At 33.4% G+C, this 19772-nt stretch overlaps 1 protein-coding gene across 6 annotated transcripts in view; it reads left to right on the top strand.

Annotated features, from left to right (window-relative positions):
- Positions 1-19772, top strand: part of SOX5 (SRY (sex determining region Y)-box 5) — a 695778-nt gene that overhangs the window by 309247 nt on the left and 366759 nt on the right. The window contains exon 1 of one of the 6 annotated variants that reach the window (XM_004693209.2): positions 66-238. The exons of the other annotated variants lie outside the window; for them this stretch is intronic. Within the exon in view, the coding sequence (XP_004693266.1) occupies positions 201-238 (38 nt within the window). The 5' untranslated portion in view covers positions 66-200. Of the gene's footprint in view, positions 1-65; positions 239-19772 lie in introns of those variants that run through there. 6 annotated transcript variants of the gene reach the window in all.

The raw sequence follows: 19772 nt of genomic DNA on the forward strand, positions 1-19772 counted from the left end.
GAGAGAGAGAGAGAGAGAGAGAGAGAGAGAGAGAGAGAGAGAGAAGGGGAGAGAGAGAAGGAGAGAGGAGAAGAGAAGAGAAGAGAGGAGAGGAGAGAGAGAAAATCAATTGGTTTAGAAGGTTTGGACTCACTTGACAGGTTCAGTTGGAGACGATCCTAGGTGGCCGCTGTGACAAAGGGAAATTGTGCTTTTCCAGCATGCTTACTGACCCTGATTTACCTCAGGAGTTTGAAAGGTGAGTACAGTTTTTCCCCTTTTATATATTGAAGTCCAACTCTCCCATTTTACAGTAGTCTCTGAATCAATTAGAAGATGCTCCCCCAAAACGTGTTTGTTAGAGAAGCTTTTAGCTAGTGCTCCTGCAGTCTGCTGATTTTTGTTGTGGTTGTCCGGACCAAATTGAACTGATTTGCAAAGTCTCCGAGGTTTCTGCTAATGTTTTTAGGTTGTGTCCTACAACAGGAAATTCAATGAGCATTAAGCATCTCTCTCCCCCACTCACTGCTTCCCTCTTTCTCATTCACACTCTTACTTTCTGCCTTCATTGATTTTTTCCCTCTCTCTTTCTACTTCTTTTTAAATGCTTTTGTGCAGAGTTTACCTTTTTCAATATCTCTGTCTCGAGATTTCTGGGGGGTGACAAAATTTTAGTGGTGGTTAAAACGGAGACTTTAAGTTCCTATTTGATCCTCCTGTAAAACTTTGGAGGCTGCTCAGCAAAACACATGACCTTTTGTTGATATAAGACAGCAGATTTTTTTTAAAGAAAAAACATCACAGTAATCTATTGGATTACTCTTAGAATGTCAAAAAGAGGGGAAGGGGACAATACATTTCTAAGTTTCAGTGGCCACTTTCGGTGCTTAGCTGTTTTGAACTGAATTTTGGCTATTTCCCTTTTCTTATGACGGGAATAAGTATATTTGTAATTAAGCATTTCCTATTTAGAGAAATATGTGCACTATGTTTCCATTTGATGTTGTTGCAAGTAAAAGCTGGGCTTTGAAAAATTTTAGCCCTCTTGGTGTTCCTATAAGTACACATTGCAATTTTAAAATTTGAGTTCTTATCCCAGCATAAGTTCATTTCTGGAACTATAAATAGAATTATGTTTGCCATTAAAAAGAATTCAAACTTTGTATTCTGTATGGTGAATTAAAAAAAAAGCTATAAAAAGCCAGGATGCATGATACTCAGGCTTTTTTTTTCATTTTCATGAAAGCTACCTTCTGTATAAACATTTGTTGTATCTGACTATGCAATGCAAGCTAGGTGCTAGACCAGCTGGTTAAAAATATGCTAAGTCAAGCTGTTCATCGTTCAAACGACTGAATTTGATATGAAAAGACGAAAAAAGAAAGGACAAAGATTAAACCATTCTAGAAGTGAAGCAGTGGAGGAGAAGAGGTTATTAAGTATAAAATAATGCTTGGATGTGGCCATATAATAGGGAAGCCAATACAGGTCAGGGAAGAAAGTAAAATAGCCCACATAGGTACTTTAATACTGTCCTCTTTCTCTCATGTTCTTTCTCTCTTTAGCTCTCCTTCTCTCTAATTTAAGATACATCCTCACTAGATATTCATTGAATAGTTGAGCTTTGTTAACAATTTTGCATTAATTTCTTCAAAGTTCTATGTATTAACTCTTTAAATAGTTAGCTTTTGTTTGCAAATACAGCTATTTCACATGTAGATTCTGATATTATTTACATTGGGACATAATATTGCCTAAAGTAGCAGTTTGCTGATTTAATGCAATAAGTTTTCCAACATGTGCAGAGTAGCACTTAAATAACAATATTCTTCAACTCTATACTTCTTGGAAATAAAACTCTGAGTCTGATTTGTAAGCCTGTTAACAGACTGTTCTTATAAAAAGGTAGTTACATATTAACAGGCTGTAGCCTATTTCTCTATATAGGCAAGCTTCCCTGCTGTGACCTTTATTTGTAGTTTTTCAATTATCTCTTTTTAAACTAAACTTTTCCCTTTCCTATTCTGATTCTCAAATCTAACCCTTTTTTCCCCTCCTGGTGAGCATTTTATTTTTTTGAGCACCTAGAGGCATGCTTTTCCAACTGGCTAATTAAACAAGTGCTAATCAATAGAGTTGTTAGTAGACAGCGTATTTGGAAATATTAATAGCTAAAATAATTTTGAAAAATGTCATCAGTATAAAATGTCTTAATAAATTCCCCTGTGGTTGTAATTGGTAATACATACAAAAATCTCAGTAAATCATTACTATTTGTTTACATTGAATTTGTACGGGTGAGTATATCTACAATCACTCACGTAGAGTATATCACACAGACTCAATATTTAATATTTGTATTCTGAGAAGGAGGTATATATGCTGTAGCTACAGTATCACAGATAGTAAGCTTTTTCCTCCCCTTTTCAACTACTGGCAACTTTCATTGAATATGTAGGTCATTTCTATCCCATGTTATTCTTTTCTTCTGTTTGTTCACCTGCTGTAGATGAGTTGTTTACTCAGACTTAGTCAGAAATCTGAAAAGAAGGTTTCTAAATTTTTTTTTATGAATTTGGGAACTTAGCTCTAGAGGGCATAATTAAGTTGTTTGGGGATTCATGTATTGTGAAAGTTTTATGTCACCTTTTTTTTTCCCAAAATTTTTTTGTAGGGTCTTATTCATTCTCTATAACTCATCCCAACCTGTAGATTATTTGGAACTTTAAAAAATATTCAAAACTTCAATCTCAGGGTCAAGATTTGGACTTAGATTTCAGTACGTCTGTGTAACCAGTCTTAGAAATAAGCATGGTCAATACTGTCAGACTAATAAGCAGTTAATAAATAATTGAGAAGTAGTTACAATTTCATTGTCTACTAAAATATTCAGGGTATAGAGCAAATTGAACAGTGTTTCTATGATGTAAAGAAGTTGTGATATTTCATTTTCAAGCATCGCTGTCATAACTGATTATGATGAATGGAAAACACAACTTTTTAGGTAGGCAATGAATAGGCAAAGTATGTTCTCAGGAATACTTATAAGCAAAGTCTTTTCTATATTACTATTCAGAGGTAGCACAACTGGGAGCATGTTCTCGGTGTCAGTAATAGCATCATTAAAATGAACACATGTACTCTTAAAATTTTCTAAAGATAGTAAGTTTATATATTTTTACATGGAAATCCACAAAAAATGTGACAAGATTTTTTTTTTCTTTTGAGAATACCATTTCTTTCTTTATATTTCTAGAATTAAAATATTTTCCTTCAATTTTAATATTTGTTGAATGGGAAAAAATCTTTTTGATACTGTCACTAGCTTGGTGCTGCTTTTTTTCTCCTTTATATAATTTATCCTATTTGATTATGATGGAATAGTTTTATGACTAAACTACTTGTTACACTGTCTAATTGCTTTATGTTAGAGACTTCATTAAAAAGCAAGTGTTAGATGATTGCTTAAGACAGTCTGATAATGTCTAGAGAGAGAAAAAACAATCGGTGTTGAAGGTAGTGGGATGCAGCACATCAAGCTTAACAGTGTCACCTACTTGATTGCTTCTCTCAAAACGGGTGTAGACAACAAACTGTTTTCTACATGTTGAAGGAAACCCTACAAGAATAAAACCTGCAGTAAAAGTTCACCTCATTATTCACCTTATATTTCTATCAAAATTATTTGTGGTCATACTAACACAGAAGAAAAGATTTGTGTTGCAAAACTTTTAAGTATTTTTTTCTAAAGAAAGTAAATACCAGGTATTAGGATATCCTAATAAATAAAATTATGAAAAATCATTATTAGCAGGCTGCAAGAGTATCTCTCACATTAGCAATACACTAATTACCTAAAGTTAGGCCATAGTAGTCAAATATTCATTACACAGGCAGATTTATGCAGCATAATTAGAAACTTTAAACCATTGTACTCTTGAGTGATAAATCCATTCAAGCTACAGGTAACCCTCTAGGTATGAATCAAAAAAAGTTGTCTGTTCATATTTTTTTTAACCTAATCACAACTATAAAACCACAAGTTAATATTTTTTTTAGAATGTTCTGATACCTGCCTTTGTCTCTTTTATTTACTTTTCATTTACTGCTATGTCTTAGATGAAAGGTACCCACAACTGGTGATAGATTTTACTGCCATCTCAATAATTTGCAAGCTAACTGAGCTTAGATAGTAGTTTGGAATGTAGCTGCAAGCAGTGCACACCCCATACTTCTTGTACACTCTCACTGCAGGACTGTCCTACAGACTTAGCTGGAGCCCTGACTGGTTACCTGGAACAGTTGAGTGTTAGATGTCAGGTAGCATTGTGTAGTGCTCAGTGTTCAGCAGGGTCCTAGACACAGACATGTGTACATGTTATGATTACTTCTTCTGTTGGCACCTTTTCATGTCTTGTTTCACAGATATAATAAACATAGAGTAAAACATTTACCTGTTCTGAGGGAGCTTTTAAGTAAAATCTATAGATGTGTTATACATGAGAGGTGCAAATAATAAGACCTGTTCTTATATTTTAACACGTTGCTCCTGCATAGAGTTGGAAGCTATTTAAAATGGAGTACATTGGTAACACATTTAAAAAGCAAAATGACATCCATGGGTAAAGTCTGACTTTTACTATCTGCTCTTTCCACTATCAGTTCTTCAGCTCCTAATGGGTGTGTTGTGTAAAGCAGATGTGCATTATATAGGGTGGGCAACTCCCTTTTTGTAGATTAGTTAGATAACTATAATTGATGGATTTTTAAAATTTCTTCCTTAATTTCTTACTCATTTATAATTTTAGTGAGCTTAATTAACTGCATGGAAAATAAAGCCAATCTAGATTTTCCTCTAATAGTAAGTCACATATAATTCCAGTGTGTCAGGTCTCTGACTCAGATGAAGGCAGTCTGATAGAAAGATGTTCAAAGATCTAACCAAAACATGAAACCAGTTTTCCCTTTAATAGGAACTTTTTTTGGTAAACAAGAGGTGGACAAAAACATGGCTAAGTTGTCCTTCTTTTATATATTCCATCTTCCTTTCCTTTTCATCTTATTGATAATGTCATTTGTACTGAATATAAAGTTTGATTGTTTAACGATGTAACTGTCAAGTGGCATTGCTTGAAAAGTGGAAATAATCAAGGCTAATACTGTTTTTGCTGAGATGAAGTGTTTCTTTGTACACACCTTAGGTGAATATATCTATTATCGGAAACTGTTAACAGATCAGGATAAGACCTCTACTATCTTTTCTACTTCTGTTTTCTTCTGCAGCTTGGAAGCTGTTCTCTCTTCCCTTCAGCATCATCTATGCCTCTCTTTACTTACTAGTTGAGAGTTCATGCATCTCCTCTTGGAGATATTGTGGCGTATGGTTCTGCTTGTCCAATAGGGGGGTGTTGCATTTCTCCACATTCAATATCCCTTTCCCTTGGAGCCTGTAAGTAAAACCTCAGCAGTGCTCCCTGCCTTTGCCAGCCTGAGAAGTCCCGGACTTAAAGTTGTTCCCAGCTCTTGCGCCTTCCTTGTGGAGCTGCATTCTGCTCGGTGGGCTGCCGAGAAGGACCAGACCGAAACAAGCTTTAGAAGAATTCTGGTGAGAACTGTTTACAGGGATATGGTATTTTAAAAGAATGTAGTAAACAAACAGAATTGTGGCATAAACAAAGATAATTAGCATAAACAATGTCGTTTTAGGACAGGTGGTTTAAAAAAACAAACAAAACAAAAAACCCAAATATGAACCCAACTTGAATGCTGCCAGTTTGGAACCACTGAACCTTAATCTGTACTTCACGAGAATTACCCAGGTTTGTTGATAAACTTGTTAACTTGCTTTTTCTGTCTCTTTTGTATCATTTTCCGGTCATTATGCCCTTTTTGTCACCCTGCTTGAAAGTAATTAATCTATTACAAGGTAGCTTAAGGACTTTTTACCCATAAAACATGACAGAAGGAAAATTGAAAACAAAAGCTTATAGATGTTCATAGACATTTGAAATCAGTGTTGAACCTTAAAACAATTCAGTCTGGAGCTCTGCTCATTGTATTTCAAATCTTTCTTTAATGTAAGTGACATTTCACTTGCCTCTTTAGTGTTCATACATTTACTTTTGTCTTGCCTTAGAATTCAGAGATTTTTTTTTCCTGTGACTGAATCATCACTGTGTATATGTTTATTTCTGTGTTGCTTATTTCTCCTTATTCTGTGAAACTTAGTGAAGGTGGAGCAGCAGTGTATGATTGCAGCTGGTGATCATGCAGCATGCTAGTTAAGGGGAATCACATTATCTAAGCCTACTATGCCGTCGTGATAAATTGCTATCTGGAGACATTTAGGTTTATTACTAAATGACATTTTCTTAATGCCTTATACAGTAATATTTTGACTTCAATGAAATGTGGAGTGTGGCGAATAGAAAGCTATTTATTTTTCTTGCATTAAGGACCAAGCTCTTTATTGAAGTTAAAAATACATGTTTTTTCTCTTCATTTTCTGATGGAGAAAAGAAACCAATAATTCAAAGTTGGTATCTCTGGTATTGGGTAACTCTTCCCTTTGCTGCAATGAATTTGTGAATGAGATTTGGTTTCTTGGAGTTATAAAGATGTGTGTAAACTAGTAAACCATGTCTCATTCATGTGCAATGTAGATTTCTCGTACTTCAGGGACAAAAATAATTTGGCTACTAACGAATTAGGGCTACCTGCCAGTGCCAACACATACTGTAGGTAAGAAGAACACTATAAAGAAAAGCTGCTGGCAGAAAAGCCTTTGAAACTTTCATATGTAACAGAGTTTCTATTTCTGTTCTTCACATCTTTGAATGTGTTTTTTAGAAAAGAGAATGTTAAAAAACAGAAGATGTGATCTTTCTTTAAAATGAATTAGGGGCTTCATTTTAATATTTCTCCGTGTGTGCCTGCCTAGGGTTTCATTATGTTCTCTGCACACGTGTCCCCGTTATCCATCTCACGGATTTCTTTGCACTGAAACACAAGAATCAGATGAATTGAGATTATTTGTAATAGAAAGAATGCATTGTATAGCTCTAACCCCCCCCCCCAATTCCATAGCTTTATACCTTACAAGATTTTGCTGTTGTCAATTTGAGAGAATTGGGGAGCTGAGCAGCAGTTTTATAAGGGATGTGCACTATCTTTTAGGAGTTCAGTACCATTACTGAGAAAGGAAAGGAAAGGGTTAATTTATTTGGCTTGTTGATAATTTCTTCATTTGGTAGTAAAAGAAGGCACAGGCGCCAATAGTGTTTTCTTGATATATTTTTAATCAAAATTTATTTTCAAATGTAGTAAATTACTTACTTTAGTCCAGATCTTGATTTTGTCTTCTGTTTTTATATAAATTAGGAAGAAGATACCAAGGGAATAGGTTGTTAGAGAAATGGCTCTGGGACTCTTTCATATGAGCTGTTGACTTGTCATTTTAAACAATTCTATATTTAATTTAAGAAGAGCATCCTAATAGAAAGAAAAAAAAAACTCAAATATCGACTATAAGAAATGCACCATCACATAAGAGAACACAAATTGAAAAAAAGTACTGCTTTATTTATTCTATTAATTTCTTAGTCACAGTTATCATAGGTGGCTTATCAATGTTCTGAAAACATTTTTATTCTAATGCTGGAGTTAAAGTATTGGTTGTTTTCTATAATTCTTTGGCCATGTACCCTGGACCAGAGTTTGTTGGGCAATAATTGACAAAGTCCAAAGACTTTTTTACTCCTTTCCTTTTTCCCCTCCCCCTTTTTATTTGCTGTAGAGTTTCATAATATGTTTGAAAAAAGTACAGAAAGGTGTCGCTTAAAACTGGCATTGATAATATTTCTTTTCTTTTTTTATCTGCACTGCTTGAAGTCCAAGTGGAAGGCAGCATGATAATGTTTAGTGTCCCTGTTCTTTTGTAAAAATGAAGTGAACTGAGGGTCAAACTTTTCAAATTTCTGGTTCATTCACTTAAATTGTTGTTAACTGAATATGCAATATCATATTTAGATTGTCATCTCTCCCATCACATCATGAGGATATGAGAAAAACTTTTAGGCAATATTCAGTCATTTAAATAACACCTAGGAATATAAAAACAAAGATAACAATGTTATTTTTAAGAGAAGAAGCTCTTTTTTCTCTAGCCCTAAACATAGCTAAAATTTAATAGAGGGAAGGTATTTTTTAGAAGCCCTAAGAATTGTGGGATATAAATATAAGAGTGAAATAGTTTCTGAAAATTTTAGCATTACTGGAAATCAAAATGGATCTTATTTGACCTATAAACAGTTTAGGAATATTTAATGCTTTAAAAGCATTCTTCTAGAGAAAGAAAAGCATATCCAAAAAGTCCTGATAGCAGTTAAAGAATCAGAGTGAAGGAGCAGAGTACATAAACTTTTATAAGTAAATTATAAGATAATTGGGAGTCACTAATAGTTATGTGGAAAAATTATTTTGGCAAATGCAATAGTTACACATTAAGAAATTTAAAATGAGGAACTTTTTCACTTGCAGGGTGATCGATTTTTAATATATTATTGTTTAATAAGTCCTACAAAAATCTCATGAAGCTGTAGTGTAGGAGAGAAATATCCAAAAAGAAGGAATAGTTCATAGAAACATAAGCTAGGTTCTTTCTCACTTTCTCATTTGCAACACAAATCCCTATGACATGAGCTACAGGAGTATAAAATAGTGTTTTAGCTTTTAAAATCTAAAGGTGGTATTGTGGCACATGCTTAATGAAAAACTGGAGTTCAAGAAATTGGGTAAATCAAAGTCTGCTTAAGTAACATTTGGAGATATTTGAGGTTTCAGGTAGGGATGAGAAAGTTGAATGTTAGAGACCTAATGCAATGCATATCAAATGGAGAGATTTTTGTGAGTTGTTTCTTTTAAGTACAGAACATTGTCCTCCTTTTGGGTAAAATGTACAATATCTTCACTGATGGGGTGCAGGGAGTGAGTGGTGGAGGGAGTAAAACATAAAAACTTAAAGTGTTGCTAGCTGTGTGTAAGGATCAGAAGTTCTAGTTCTCCCATACAGTTAATTTTATAAAATGTGTAGATGAATGAATAATTTCTAAACTCTAAAATTTCATCACACTGAAGTGCAATTGAGCGCTTCCTAGCTCCTTACTCCAGTGGTTAGAATTCTTGCATTTTATGCAACTATTTGGGTACAGAATATCTCATATAACCAGCCTTGTCATGTGGAATCACTTCTCAATCTTACCTGTCAATTGTGTAATAGTGTGCAGAACAAGTAACCATAGTGTATTTTAAGGGTTTTCAATTTAAGTACTTGTATAATTCTTATTTAGAATTCATTGCTCAAATTCGCTGTGAACTATTTGCAAGCGCAGTATGTGAAACTTAGGTACATGAGGTATCTACCCTCAACTATGACAAGTATTGTGAAAAATAAATTATATGTGGATTATTAAATAAGTTCTCTGGGGAGTATGAACAGCATGAAAATGGCTTTCTTTGGTCAAAGAGCTAAATTCCTTAAGGAGAAGATAAAAAGAAATGATTGGACTGTGGCATTTAGGATAACACGGGGTCTGTGGACAGTATATGTTTATGCAAATAAACAAAGCATTGGGCTGGAAAGAATGACTAAGATAACAAACAGGTAGTCCAAACAAAGATTTTAAGTGGTTCTCAAAATAAATTAAACAACTATTAGTGTTAGCATTACGCGGTCAACCTAATATGCATTAGTTGGGAGTTGGAAATTTCATGAAAAGAGATGTTAAACCTTTGAAGCAAAAGAGAAACAACCAATGAAAGGTGCAGTAAAAAAAAATGCTTTATATCATCTAAGAGGACAAGTTTAACATATTGTTAATATTTTACATTTGGCAGATTGCATGATTTAAAAAAAAAAAACATGTTTGGAAAATAATAGTCATACCGTCAGCAGTATGATCCCTGCAGCATATTCAAGGACTTTCCTTGTTATCTCTAATTTAAAATATGACTGGCATCATGAAGCTCTTGTCCAAACTAGTTATGCTTTAAGTACAGAGTCATATATTTGGTATACTGTAGAAATTGGCTATATATGAAAAATTGAGTCTTTGCTTAATAATTATGATGTAAAACTTTTATTGTATTCCTGCCACTTTTAATTTAGGAATACAGAATGGGTGTTATTCTTTTATTCTCCTTATGTACAAAGGTTGTAAAGAAAAACAGAAAAGAACCTTATTGAACCAGAACTGCATTTAGAAGTAGGACCAAAGGAAATGTGCAAATATCCTACTGTTAAACAAAAAAGAAAATCTGGAAATCATCCAGTTGGGCAACTTACTGCTAATATATTTAATAATCTAGCATTTAGTGATTAACAAAGTTGGCATATGTTCCTACAGTTTCTAAATGAGGAATTAAAACTTAGTGATGTGTAAGTCACCTAAAGTCTTTGGGTTTCAGCCATGCATCTATAAAATGGGCTTAAATATGAGTGTAAAATTATTTATTCTTCAGTGCTAATGAGATTCCTAACCTAATGAACATTTACAAAAGTATTTGGATATTTCTGAATGCAAACCACTAAGTTCAAACTTTGAAAATTTGGTTTATTTTTTTCACAAATATAAAATGATCATCATCTCAATAAAAACTGTTTTGTTTGATAACAAACTAGCCTCATATTGAAAATTATTTTAGCATATAAGATAATGCCTGTAAAAAGTTTATTGGCTTATTTATTTTAATCTGTAGTTAATATTACTCTAATTGGTTTAAATGTATTTATGACTATTGGTCTCAGATAACTTGACGCTAAGTAGCAGTGACATAGACATAGTTTTCTCTGACTTAGCTTACTACTAATAATATTCTAAGAGCATCTCTTCCCATTTTATATGTAATAAATCTGATAAATTAAAAGTTGTTTTTGTAAGTAGCAGTGTATCAAGGATTTAAATATTGAATTTACTGATGGAACTATGTTCTTATGCTTTAACCTGTGCATATTGAAATATATCTGTGTATAATCATAAAAATGAATCATTTTATATAGGAAATTATTGAACAACAAAAGGGGTGATTTCCTTCTTTTTAAAGTGCTATTTGTGCAACTATCTTGAAAATTGGAAAAAAATAGCTTGAAGAAACTTGTCTATACAACCATGGTAGATTATAGATTTTCACAGTTGCATGAGAGGTTTTGTATTAGCTACCTATTTTGTGTAGGTGAAGCTTGGGGAAATTCAAGATTTCTTTTTATAGGCAGCTATATAGCAAGCAAACAAAAACACCCAAGAAACAGAACCCTCATTTTTGGTATAAAATTGTTTTCCACTAATATAATCCGTTGAAAGCCAGAAGCCATCCAAAGTGCTGATACCAATTTAAGAAGATGATCTTTTGCCTTAATTATACATCTGGGAAATATTAGCTGAACATTTTGTGGAGAACAGTGAATACCTTAGTTGCCAGTTGTCTAAAATGCTGCTAATGATCGACATAGTGCCAGTGTTTTGATGGCAAAAACCTAGGCTGAATATGAATACAAAGAACACAGTTGGGGGAAAAAAAAGCACGCATTTTATACAAAACAGATTTCAACCATCTGCTTGGCACTTAAGTTTGCAACTATAGGCAATATATGAAAGAGACCACTGTCCACGTTATGAATGGTATCACTTTTATTGGTACCTTAGAAAAACCAAAGGGTTTTGAAAGCATATATAACCAATGATTTTCTTCAGCTAAATAATGAAAACAAGGGCCCCAGCCAAAATTTCGTTCCATTTAAGCTCTTCTATGTCAGTCGTCTTTTCCTAGCAAAATGGGTTTCCCTAATAAAGTAGGTCTCAGTGTTAACCTCAAGATATTAAAATATACCTGACAACAAATAAAACAGTGGTCCTTAGCACAAGCACCCCAGATGGTTATGAGATAAAATACTGTTTGCTTTAGGAATAGGCTATATTCCTGAGTCTGTTGCCTGAATACTGTGGTGCATGTCAAATCAGCATGGAAGTTAATGGTCCAGAAGCACTTCTGAATTTAATGCTTTCCCATTTGTTCTGAATTTATAGTATTAAATCACACCAGCGCTGTTTCATCACTAGTTTGGTAAGAGGAAATCATGTAACATATAGTAAATTTTAGGCTGACCTCATTGAGCTTTAAAGTAGTGGAAGAAGTCATCAGTAAAAGAAATTGACAAATATGATACACTAAGAATCTTTTACAGGTATATACTAGTTGGTAAGAGCTTTTATAGACTGTTTTTTTACCACACAGTTAGTAATAAGTAAATTTTGAACAAGTAATAATTTGACCTTCACCAATTTCCTTAGCTGAAATGAATCTTGAAAACATACCTTTTTTAAATATTAGAATTATTTTTTTAAATTTAGTTTTACTTATTTTTATACACAAGAACTAAGTTGTGGGCCAGAGGTGCAGGGGGTGGGAGGATTTACCAGAGACAAAGTGGGGAGCAGAAAAGGCAGATCTACTAGGGGAGCAGCAAGTGAGACAGGAGAGGTCTGCCAAGACATGTGGGTCAGCTCCCTGGCCTAGAATCAAACACATGCTATAGAGGCTGGGGATAGCTTCATAGTGCTAGATTTTAACCCCTGTGCCACAAGGGAGGCCCTAAATAAGATTATTGATGTATTGGAATGTGACAACTTACTGATTTTGTCTACATTGTATGAATTACTAAAGATATATTGAGAATTATTTTAGCTTTTGTGGCATAAATACATGATTTAGTATAAAGTATAAAGAAATGCTCACATAAATCCTCCTTGTCTTTGTTTTCCAATATGGTAGCATCATGCTCTTGTTTAATGCTGGACGAAATTGAAATGCTGTGAATATTAAGTACACACTGGATTTTATAGACCGGCTTTGAAGAAAAGGATGTACATATCTTACTAAGGTTTTAAAATATTGGTGTTGCATTGAAATTAAATATTCTGTGTTGAAATTTAATATTTTATTTTAATCTTTTGCTTTTAGTTTTTGAATGTGGCTGGCTAATAGGAAATTTCAAATTACATTTGAGCTTTTTTATTAGTGGCTCACCTTATATTTCTGTTGATGGCACTATTTTATCCCTTTAGGTGGTGAGAGAAAAATTAAAAAAGTTCTATCTGTATCTAGATTCCAGTAGTTCACAGCTCAGTAGGGTAGCAATGAGTTAGAAAGGCTTAATGTTTTTATTAACCAGCTCCCTTCCTGCTTTTCATCTACAAGGAGGTGACATTTTATTGCTTTCTAAAAAGTCATAATAGTAGCACTTACTTGTACAGATGTTTCTATCATTTACCCAATAAATACTGTCCGTTTCTTAAAACTTCCCTCAAGTTTTAGTGGAAATAAGATGTTTGCTTAAGAGCTGTCTCTCTATGTAGATTTCTTTAGAGATTAAATCTTAGAAATTTACAATGGTATTTATTTTTTTTGAAATATTTCTGTGTGTATTTATAATTTTCCCCTGAGTTTAAAGAAGTCTATGGTTGGATAGGAATACATTCACTGTTTGCATACCAGCCAATACTACACACAGTTTGCAAAATTGACCCACAACATGTGATCCAATCTCTATACATAAAGAGATTAATACTTGCAAAGATAGTACTTATAGAGATAACATAGTAGTGTACTTACAGTGGTAGATATGAAGACCACACTGACATTTGGTCTGTACTTATTATGTGCTAGACTTAACCCCACAACAATCTTATTTACTGTCCCCTTTTTATATTAAAACAAAAAAACCTCCTAACCATCAAATTGCAGTATTAAGCTAGATAATGCAATACTTTTTTTTAAATATGCATTTATTAGTGGCAGAAATTCCTTGATTCATTCAACTGTATTTTATTTGTTGAATAATACCTATTCCGGGTATTATTTTAGTTACTGAAGAAATACTTAAAATGCAAACACTACAAATAACATCCCTTGATTGTAAATTAAACTTGTAATATATTTTCTCTGAATAAACTCATTCATTCTTTGTGTGCTAGGTGTGGGTACCCATACATGGGGGCATTTATATAAAGGTTTTTTTGGTAAGTACTAATTGGAACTATTTTTGAGGTGTATTGATTTTCAGTGGTTATAGTATAGATGGAAATTACTTTGAGAAATACAACTGTATAAAAATTTTACTTAAGGCTTTTACAATGATGTGCCTGTTGAAGTAATACCTTCGTGAACTGACAGTGTCTCTGCTCAAAAGTTTACCTAATTAATTTTTGCTTTCTTCATGATCAGGAAGCTTCTTTACATTATGATAATTAAAAAAATGTATTTATTTGTTTACTTATTTATGTATTTATACATACAGAACTGGGGTACAAGTCAGAGGTGCAGGGGCAGTGAAAGGCTCCACCAGAGACAGAGTGGGGAGCAGGACAGGCAAATTGATGAGGTAAACTGCAGAGGGGAGCAGTGGGGGATCAGGAGAGGTCTGCCAGGCCATGTGGATCACCTTCCCGGCTTTGGATCAGATCCGCATTGAAGCGGCTGCGGTCAGCTTGCAGTGCTGTGTCCTTACCCTTTGCGCTACCAGGGAGGGCCCTACATTATGGTAATGTTTAAGTATATCAGTGTTCATATCTGATATAGAAAACGGATGAATTGATACACAGTGATATAATTAATATGACATTATCCTTTTATTTGATTACTTTGTAGTTACTAGTAGCTATGACATCCTGGTTTACTGAATAGCAGTGAGGGGTATTTGTAAATTTGAATAAGAAATTCAATCAGGTGTGATAAAATACGTTGACTGGAAGCAATATGGCATTTGGGCATGGAGATCAAAATGTGATTTTACTTCGCTGAATTTTTAAATTTTACTATTAAATTAGTTCTTTTTAATATAGGCTTGAATTGTTCCATCACTCTGTTTTAAGTCTTGATTTTTTTAATGGTTTCCATACATAGATAAGGTTGAATCTTTGGTTCTTTCTCTGATTCTTTCATACCTTACTGAGGAAAGGTTATATATAACTCCAGTTACAGGTAGGCTTTCTAGTTAGATTGCTTACATTTATTTTATAACTCCACCACTAAGTATCTTTGTCAAGTTTGCAAGTTATATAAATTCTCCATGTCTCTTTAAATATTCATTTGTGAAATGGGGAGTATGATTGCTATATTTTAGGCCTTATTATTAAAGTAGGAAAATCTTTGTGACTGAGTATGTGTATATTATTTTCTTGAACAAATTTTAATCATGTAGAAAGACTTTCAAGAAGATATAGCAAATAGCATTAGGCTGTGTGCTGATATACAAATATCAAATACTTAGTAAATAAGTTCAAGATGATGGTTTTACAGGATTTATTTGTTTATTATTTCAGTACTTCTTATTCACAATATATTCAAGCCACAGTTATCACTTATAGTGTACGTAGTATTCATTACACATATATTTGTGTTATTTAAAATATGATATATAGATACTACATTTTCATATATTTTACATGTGTTATGCACACATATATATGCTTGTGTATAGATAGGTAGGTAAATCAAATGAGAGAAGATAATTATTTCTAAAACCATAGCTATGAATAACTGTAAACTGTCACAATGACAGTAATGTTAATACATTTCTGATAATGCTTTGCCATTATATCAGTAATCACAGTTTTGTTTTGGGTGATTCTGATCTGCGGGAGTAATTTTTTTTATACTCTAAAATTGTCTTTAGTACACGTATTGCAGAAGATTCATAAGGCATTCTCTACATTGCCATTTTTAGAAGACACCAGATAAGAGAAGAATATTGAATGATAACTAACTTAGTGAAGGAAGGCATTTCTATAAGTAGCTAAACTAATGTTTGCCAGGTATGTAGATTTCCTGGTGAAAGGATACTGGCAGAGATCTAAGAAAAGGCTAACATGTCCCTTAAACTATCTCCTTTAAATAACAGTTGTTACATCCAGGCTGTTGCTAAGAGATGAGGAACAATCAGTTCTTGACTAAGTTGTATTCTTGCCTAGATTGAGGGCACTCCCACCTCTGTCTTTAAAATTGACTCTAGGTTGAGGAGTACATAGAGACAAAGCAAGAATTTTCCTCATGAGACACCTTGGAGCTTCTTGAATGCCTGAACAGAAGCTTTAATTGGGTACAGTATTACAAGCATTGGTCTCATTTAAGTGTATTAAGCTGTCTATTCTAAATTGTCCACTCTGCACATTTTGAGCAGTGGATTCTCTGGTTCAACTTTGAAAGTCACCCCAAGTTAGCTAAATTGATTAAATTCATAGATAATTTTATATGCTTCTATATGAGTTAGCACATCTATGCTTAAAACAGTGTTAAACACAGATACTCCCATATTTATTTATTTATTTAAAAAATATTTAGTGAACATTATTATGAGAATGAATTGTTGGCAGGAAAAAACATACAGTTTTTCACTTTATTAATATGAGAATATCATTAAAAAGTATAGCTAGGTTCCATTTGTAAACTAAAGTATTTCTAAAATTGACGGTTTTGATTTTGATACAAACCATTCATTTAAGCATTTAGTGATCAAGATGGCAAATCTAAATCTAAAGTACAGAAGATTGTGACTTTACATTCATTAGAATAACTGGAAAACTTCTGTTCACGTAAGAAGATGTCACAGTTACTTCAGATATAAACTCTTCCTAATGCTTCCCTTTCTTTATCCAAACCAGTCACACAATTACATAGAAGCTGAATGAGTAAGACAGTGAGGATCCATATACTGTTTTCATAAATTATTAATTTTTGGCCCCTTTGCTTTTACTTTTGCTCTATTTTCTTATTCCTTTGCAAGTAATTTGCACACCAACACCATAAGAACTAGAATATTCTCTCACACAATCATATTAATATTAGTGCATGTAAAAGAATAATATGGTAATATTATCTGATCTAACACATACCTGCATATTCTGATGATCCCAGTAATATCTTGTCAGAGTTATTTTCTCTTTAAATTCGGGGTTAATCTAGCATTAGTTATTGTCGCCTTTTGTGTCATATCACTCTGCGTCTCTAATTATTAGGGCCCTTCTATATTCTCAGTTTAACACTGATATAACATCTTTGCAGAGACCAGACTGTTTGTTTCTTAGTATCCCATAATCTGGATTCATCTGATTGTTTCCTTATGATTAGATTCAGATTAGAAATCTAGGCTTTTGAGACAGGAATTATATCACTGTCCTTTTAAAAAATGTAGTATATTGTAATTAAACTATTAGAAGTGGATACCTACTTACCAACCTGATTTTGTTTTTTTCGTCCATGAAATTCATTCTTTTTATTTGCTGGAAACATTTTTACTCTTAGTTTATGTTTTAAGAGATGTAATCTGTGATCAGAAAAATATTCTGAGTCATGGTTGTTGTGTTGCAGAAAACTGTTTTTTTTTTTTTTTTACTAGTTGGTACTAGTTGATAAAATAGGGCTCCCTTAATTCAAGAAACCACTACAACTTCTCCATAAAGTCTACTCTGATGATCATCATAAATGCCAAAAATTTTGCAGGTAATAATCTAAGGGTTTTGATTACAAGTCTATGTAATAGTATAGCACTGTAAAATTAGATCTGATTATAGTAGATTTATACTTAGAACTGTAATGTTTGCTCATTATGGACAAAAGCTAGAAATTGGCTACTTCGGCTTCTTTGCTCTCATTCTTTTGCTCCATTCTCTTATTTTGAAAATCTTAATTTTTTTTTTTAAATAAGTTATTACTTTTTTTTTAACATGGAAATCAGAAATCTTTTTTAAATCTCTAAAATGCTCTGTAATTTAGGAAGAATATTGAGAGTCAAGTCCAGGTTCTTCTTTTAAACACTCTTTACTTCATTCTACTATTTAACAAAATATATTGATATTTTAGAATGGAGTTCTCTTTTGTTACCAGCATTTTAAAATTCTCTAACCACTACATTATAAAGCAATTATTGAAATAGAGTTTAGAAGTTTGAAAATTGCCCCTTTTTTTGAGGTAGTGTGTAGCCCAGCCCCTCGAGGCCTGTGTTTAAATCCTGACTGTGTATTTTATTAGCTGTGTGACACAGAACTTGTGTGTTACTTATCTTCTCTGAATTTCATTTTCCTTATAAACAAAAAATTACTGTGTTTATCACACAATTAAATATAAGTAAAATGTTAGGACAATAAGGCCCTCCCTGGTGGCGCAGGGGATTAAAGCACAGCACTAAGAGGCTTAAGCCACTTCTGCATGAGTTCGATCCCTGCCTGCCCCAGAGGAGATCCACATGGCGAGGCAGACCTCTCCTGATCTGCCCGCTGCTACCCTCAGCGGTGTACTTCGTTGATCTGCCTGTTCTGCTCCCCTTTCTGTTTCTGGTGAATCCTCTTACCCTCTGTATCTCTGGCCTGTACCCCAGCTCTATATGTATGAATAAATAAATCTTTTTTTAAAAAAAATGTTAGGACAATAAGTACCGAATATCTATTGGCTATTATTGACAATGATGGATTGTTAATATTTGCAGTTATCAATAGAAATGTCAGATGGCCCTTCAGAAAATAGTTTTTTTTTTGTTTTGTTTTGTTTTTTTGTTTTTTCAGAAAATAGTTTTTAAAGCAATGGTATAAAATATGTGTGCATTGCTTCATAGGATTTTTATTGAATACTTTGAATATACTAAACACTGCTAATTTCTGGAAATTTGATAAAAAACAATACATATGAGACACTTGTCCTCACCAAACTTAGTTTTGTAGGGAGGCAGAATATAGGGAAGTAATCATCATGAATAAAGATAAATATAAGTAGAGAAGTACAGATATTATGGAAGAACCCAAAGGGACACAATCTTGGTTCTGTGCTAGAAAGAACCTGGTGAAGTGATGGAAAATGAAGATGATAAGTGGTAGAACTTTCTAGATTGTGGCAGTTAGGAGAGTAATTGTGGATGCTAGTTTAAGGCTGCCTAGTATGCAGGTTGGGTTCCCTTAATTTAACACATCAGCCTTAATTTTTTCATTTGTGAATAAAAATAATAGTAATTATTGCTTCATAGGACTTCTGAAGGTTTAAAGAAACAATTCATGGACCATTCAAAACTGATGTTTAACATTTTAAATGCCCAATCAATGTTGGTGATGCTATCAGAAATTTTGGCATGTTCAAAGTCCTGAACACCAGCACAATTACCTGAAGGATTTAAAGCACCTTTATTTCTTAAATATTACTGTACCATGAGCCTGTGTGGCAAATTTCCTTCAGTTTTTATCTCCTTCCACTGTAAATGGTTACAGAGCTGTCTTTTGCAGGTTTATATGAGTCTGATCTTAAAACATGAGCTAGAATGTCAAACTGAACATATTTATATTTTTCCTTGATGTGTTAGTAAAAATGGTGTTTTGTGAGAACAGAAAATAATCTAGGCAAATTGCTCCAATCCAATAAATTTTAAATGAGTTTGAATGAATTAAAAATAAAGCAGACTACCATGGTTCTTGGAAAGTTTATGGGACAAAGTGGGCTTTACCAATGTGAACAATTTAGCCCTTTCCCTGCATGCTGCCCTCCTCTCCACATGACTCAGGAACATAGTTACATTTATTGGTTGTTTACTTACTTTTAATGTCCTTCATTCCACCAAGGCTTGTGAGGGTGAGAAAGGGAACCCTAGAATGCATGGTTTGAGTTGAAAAGAGACCTTGTGTGGTCAGAATGAAGATGAGTGGAGAAATTGTGGAGAATTTAGGTTTTTGGTTTTGAACTGTCTGTTCAGTTTGTTCAGTTTT

This window comes from Condylura cristata, unplaced genomic scaffold (genome assembly GCF_000260355.1).
Source record: "Condylura cristata isolate star-nosed mole 26May11 unplaced genomic scaffold, ConCri1.0 scaffold00036, whole genome shotgun sequence".
NCBI lineage: Eukaryota > Metazoa > Chordata > Mammalia > Eulipotyphla > Talpidae > Condylura > Condylura cristata.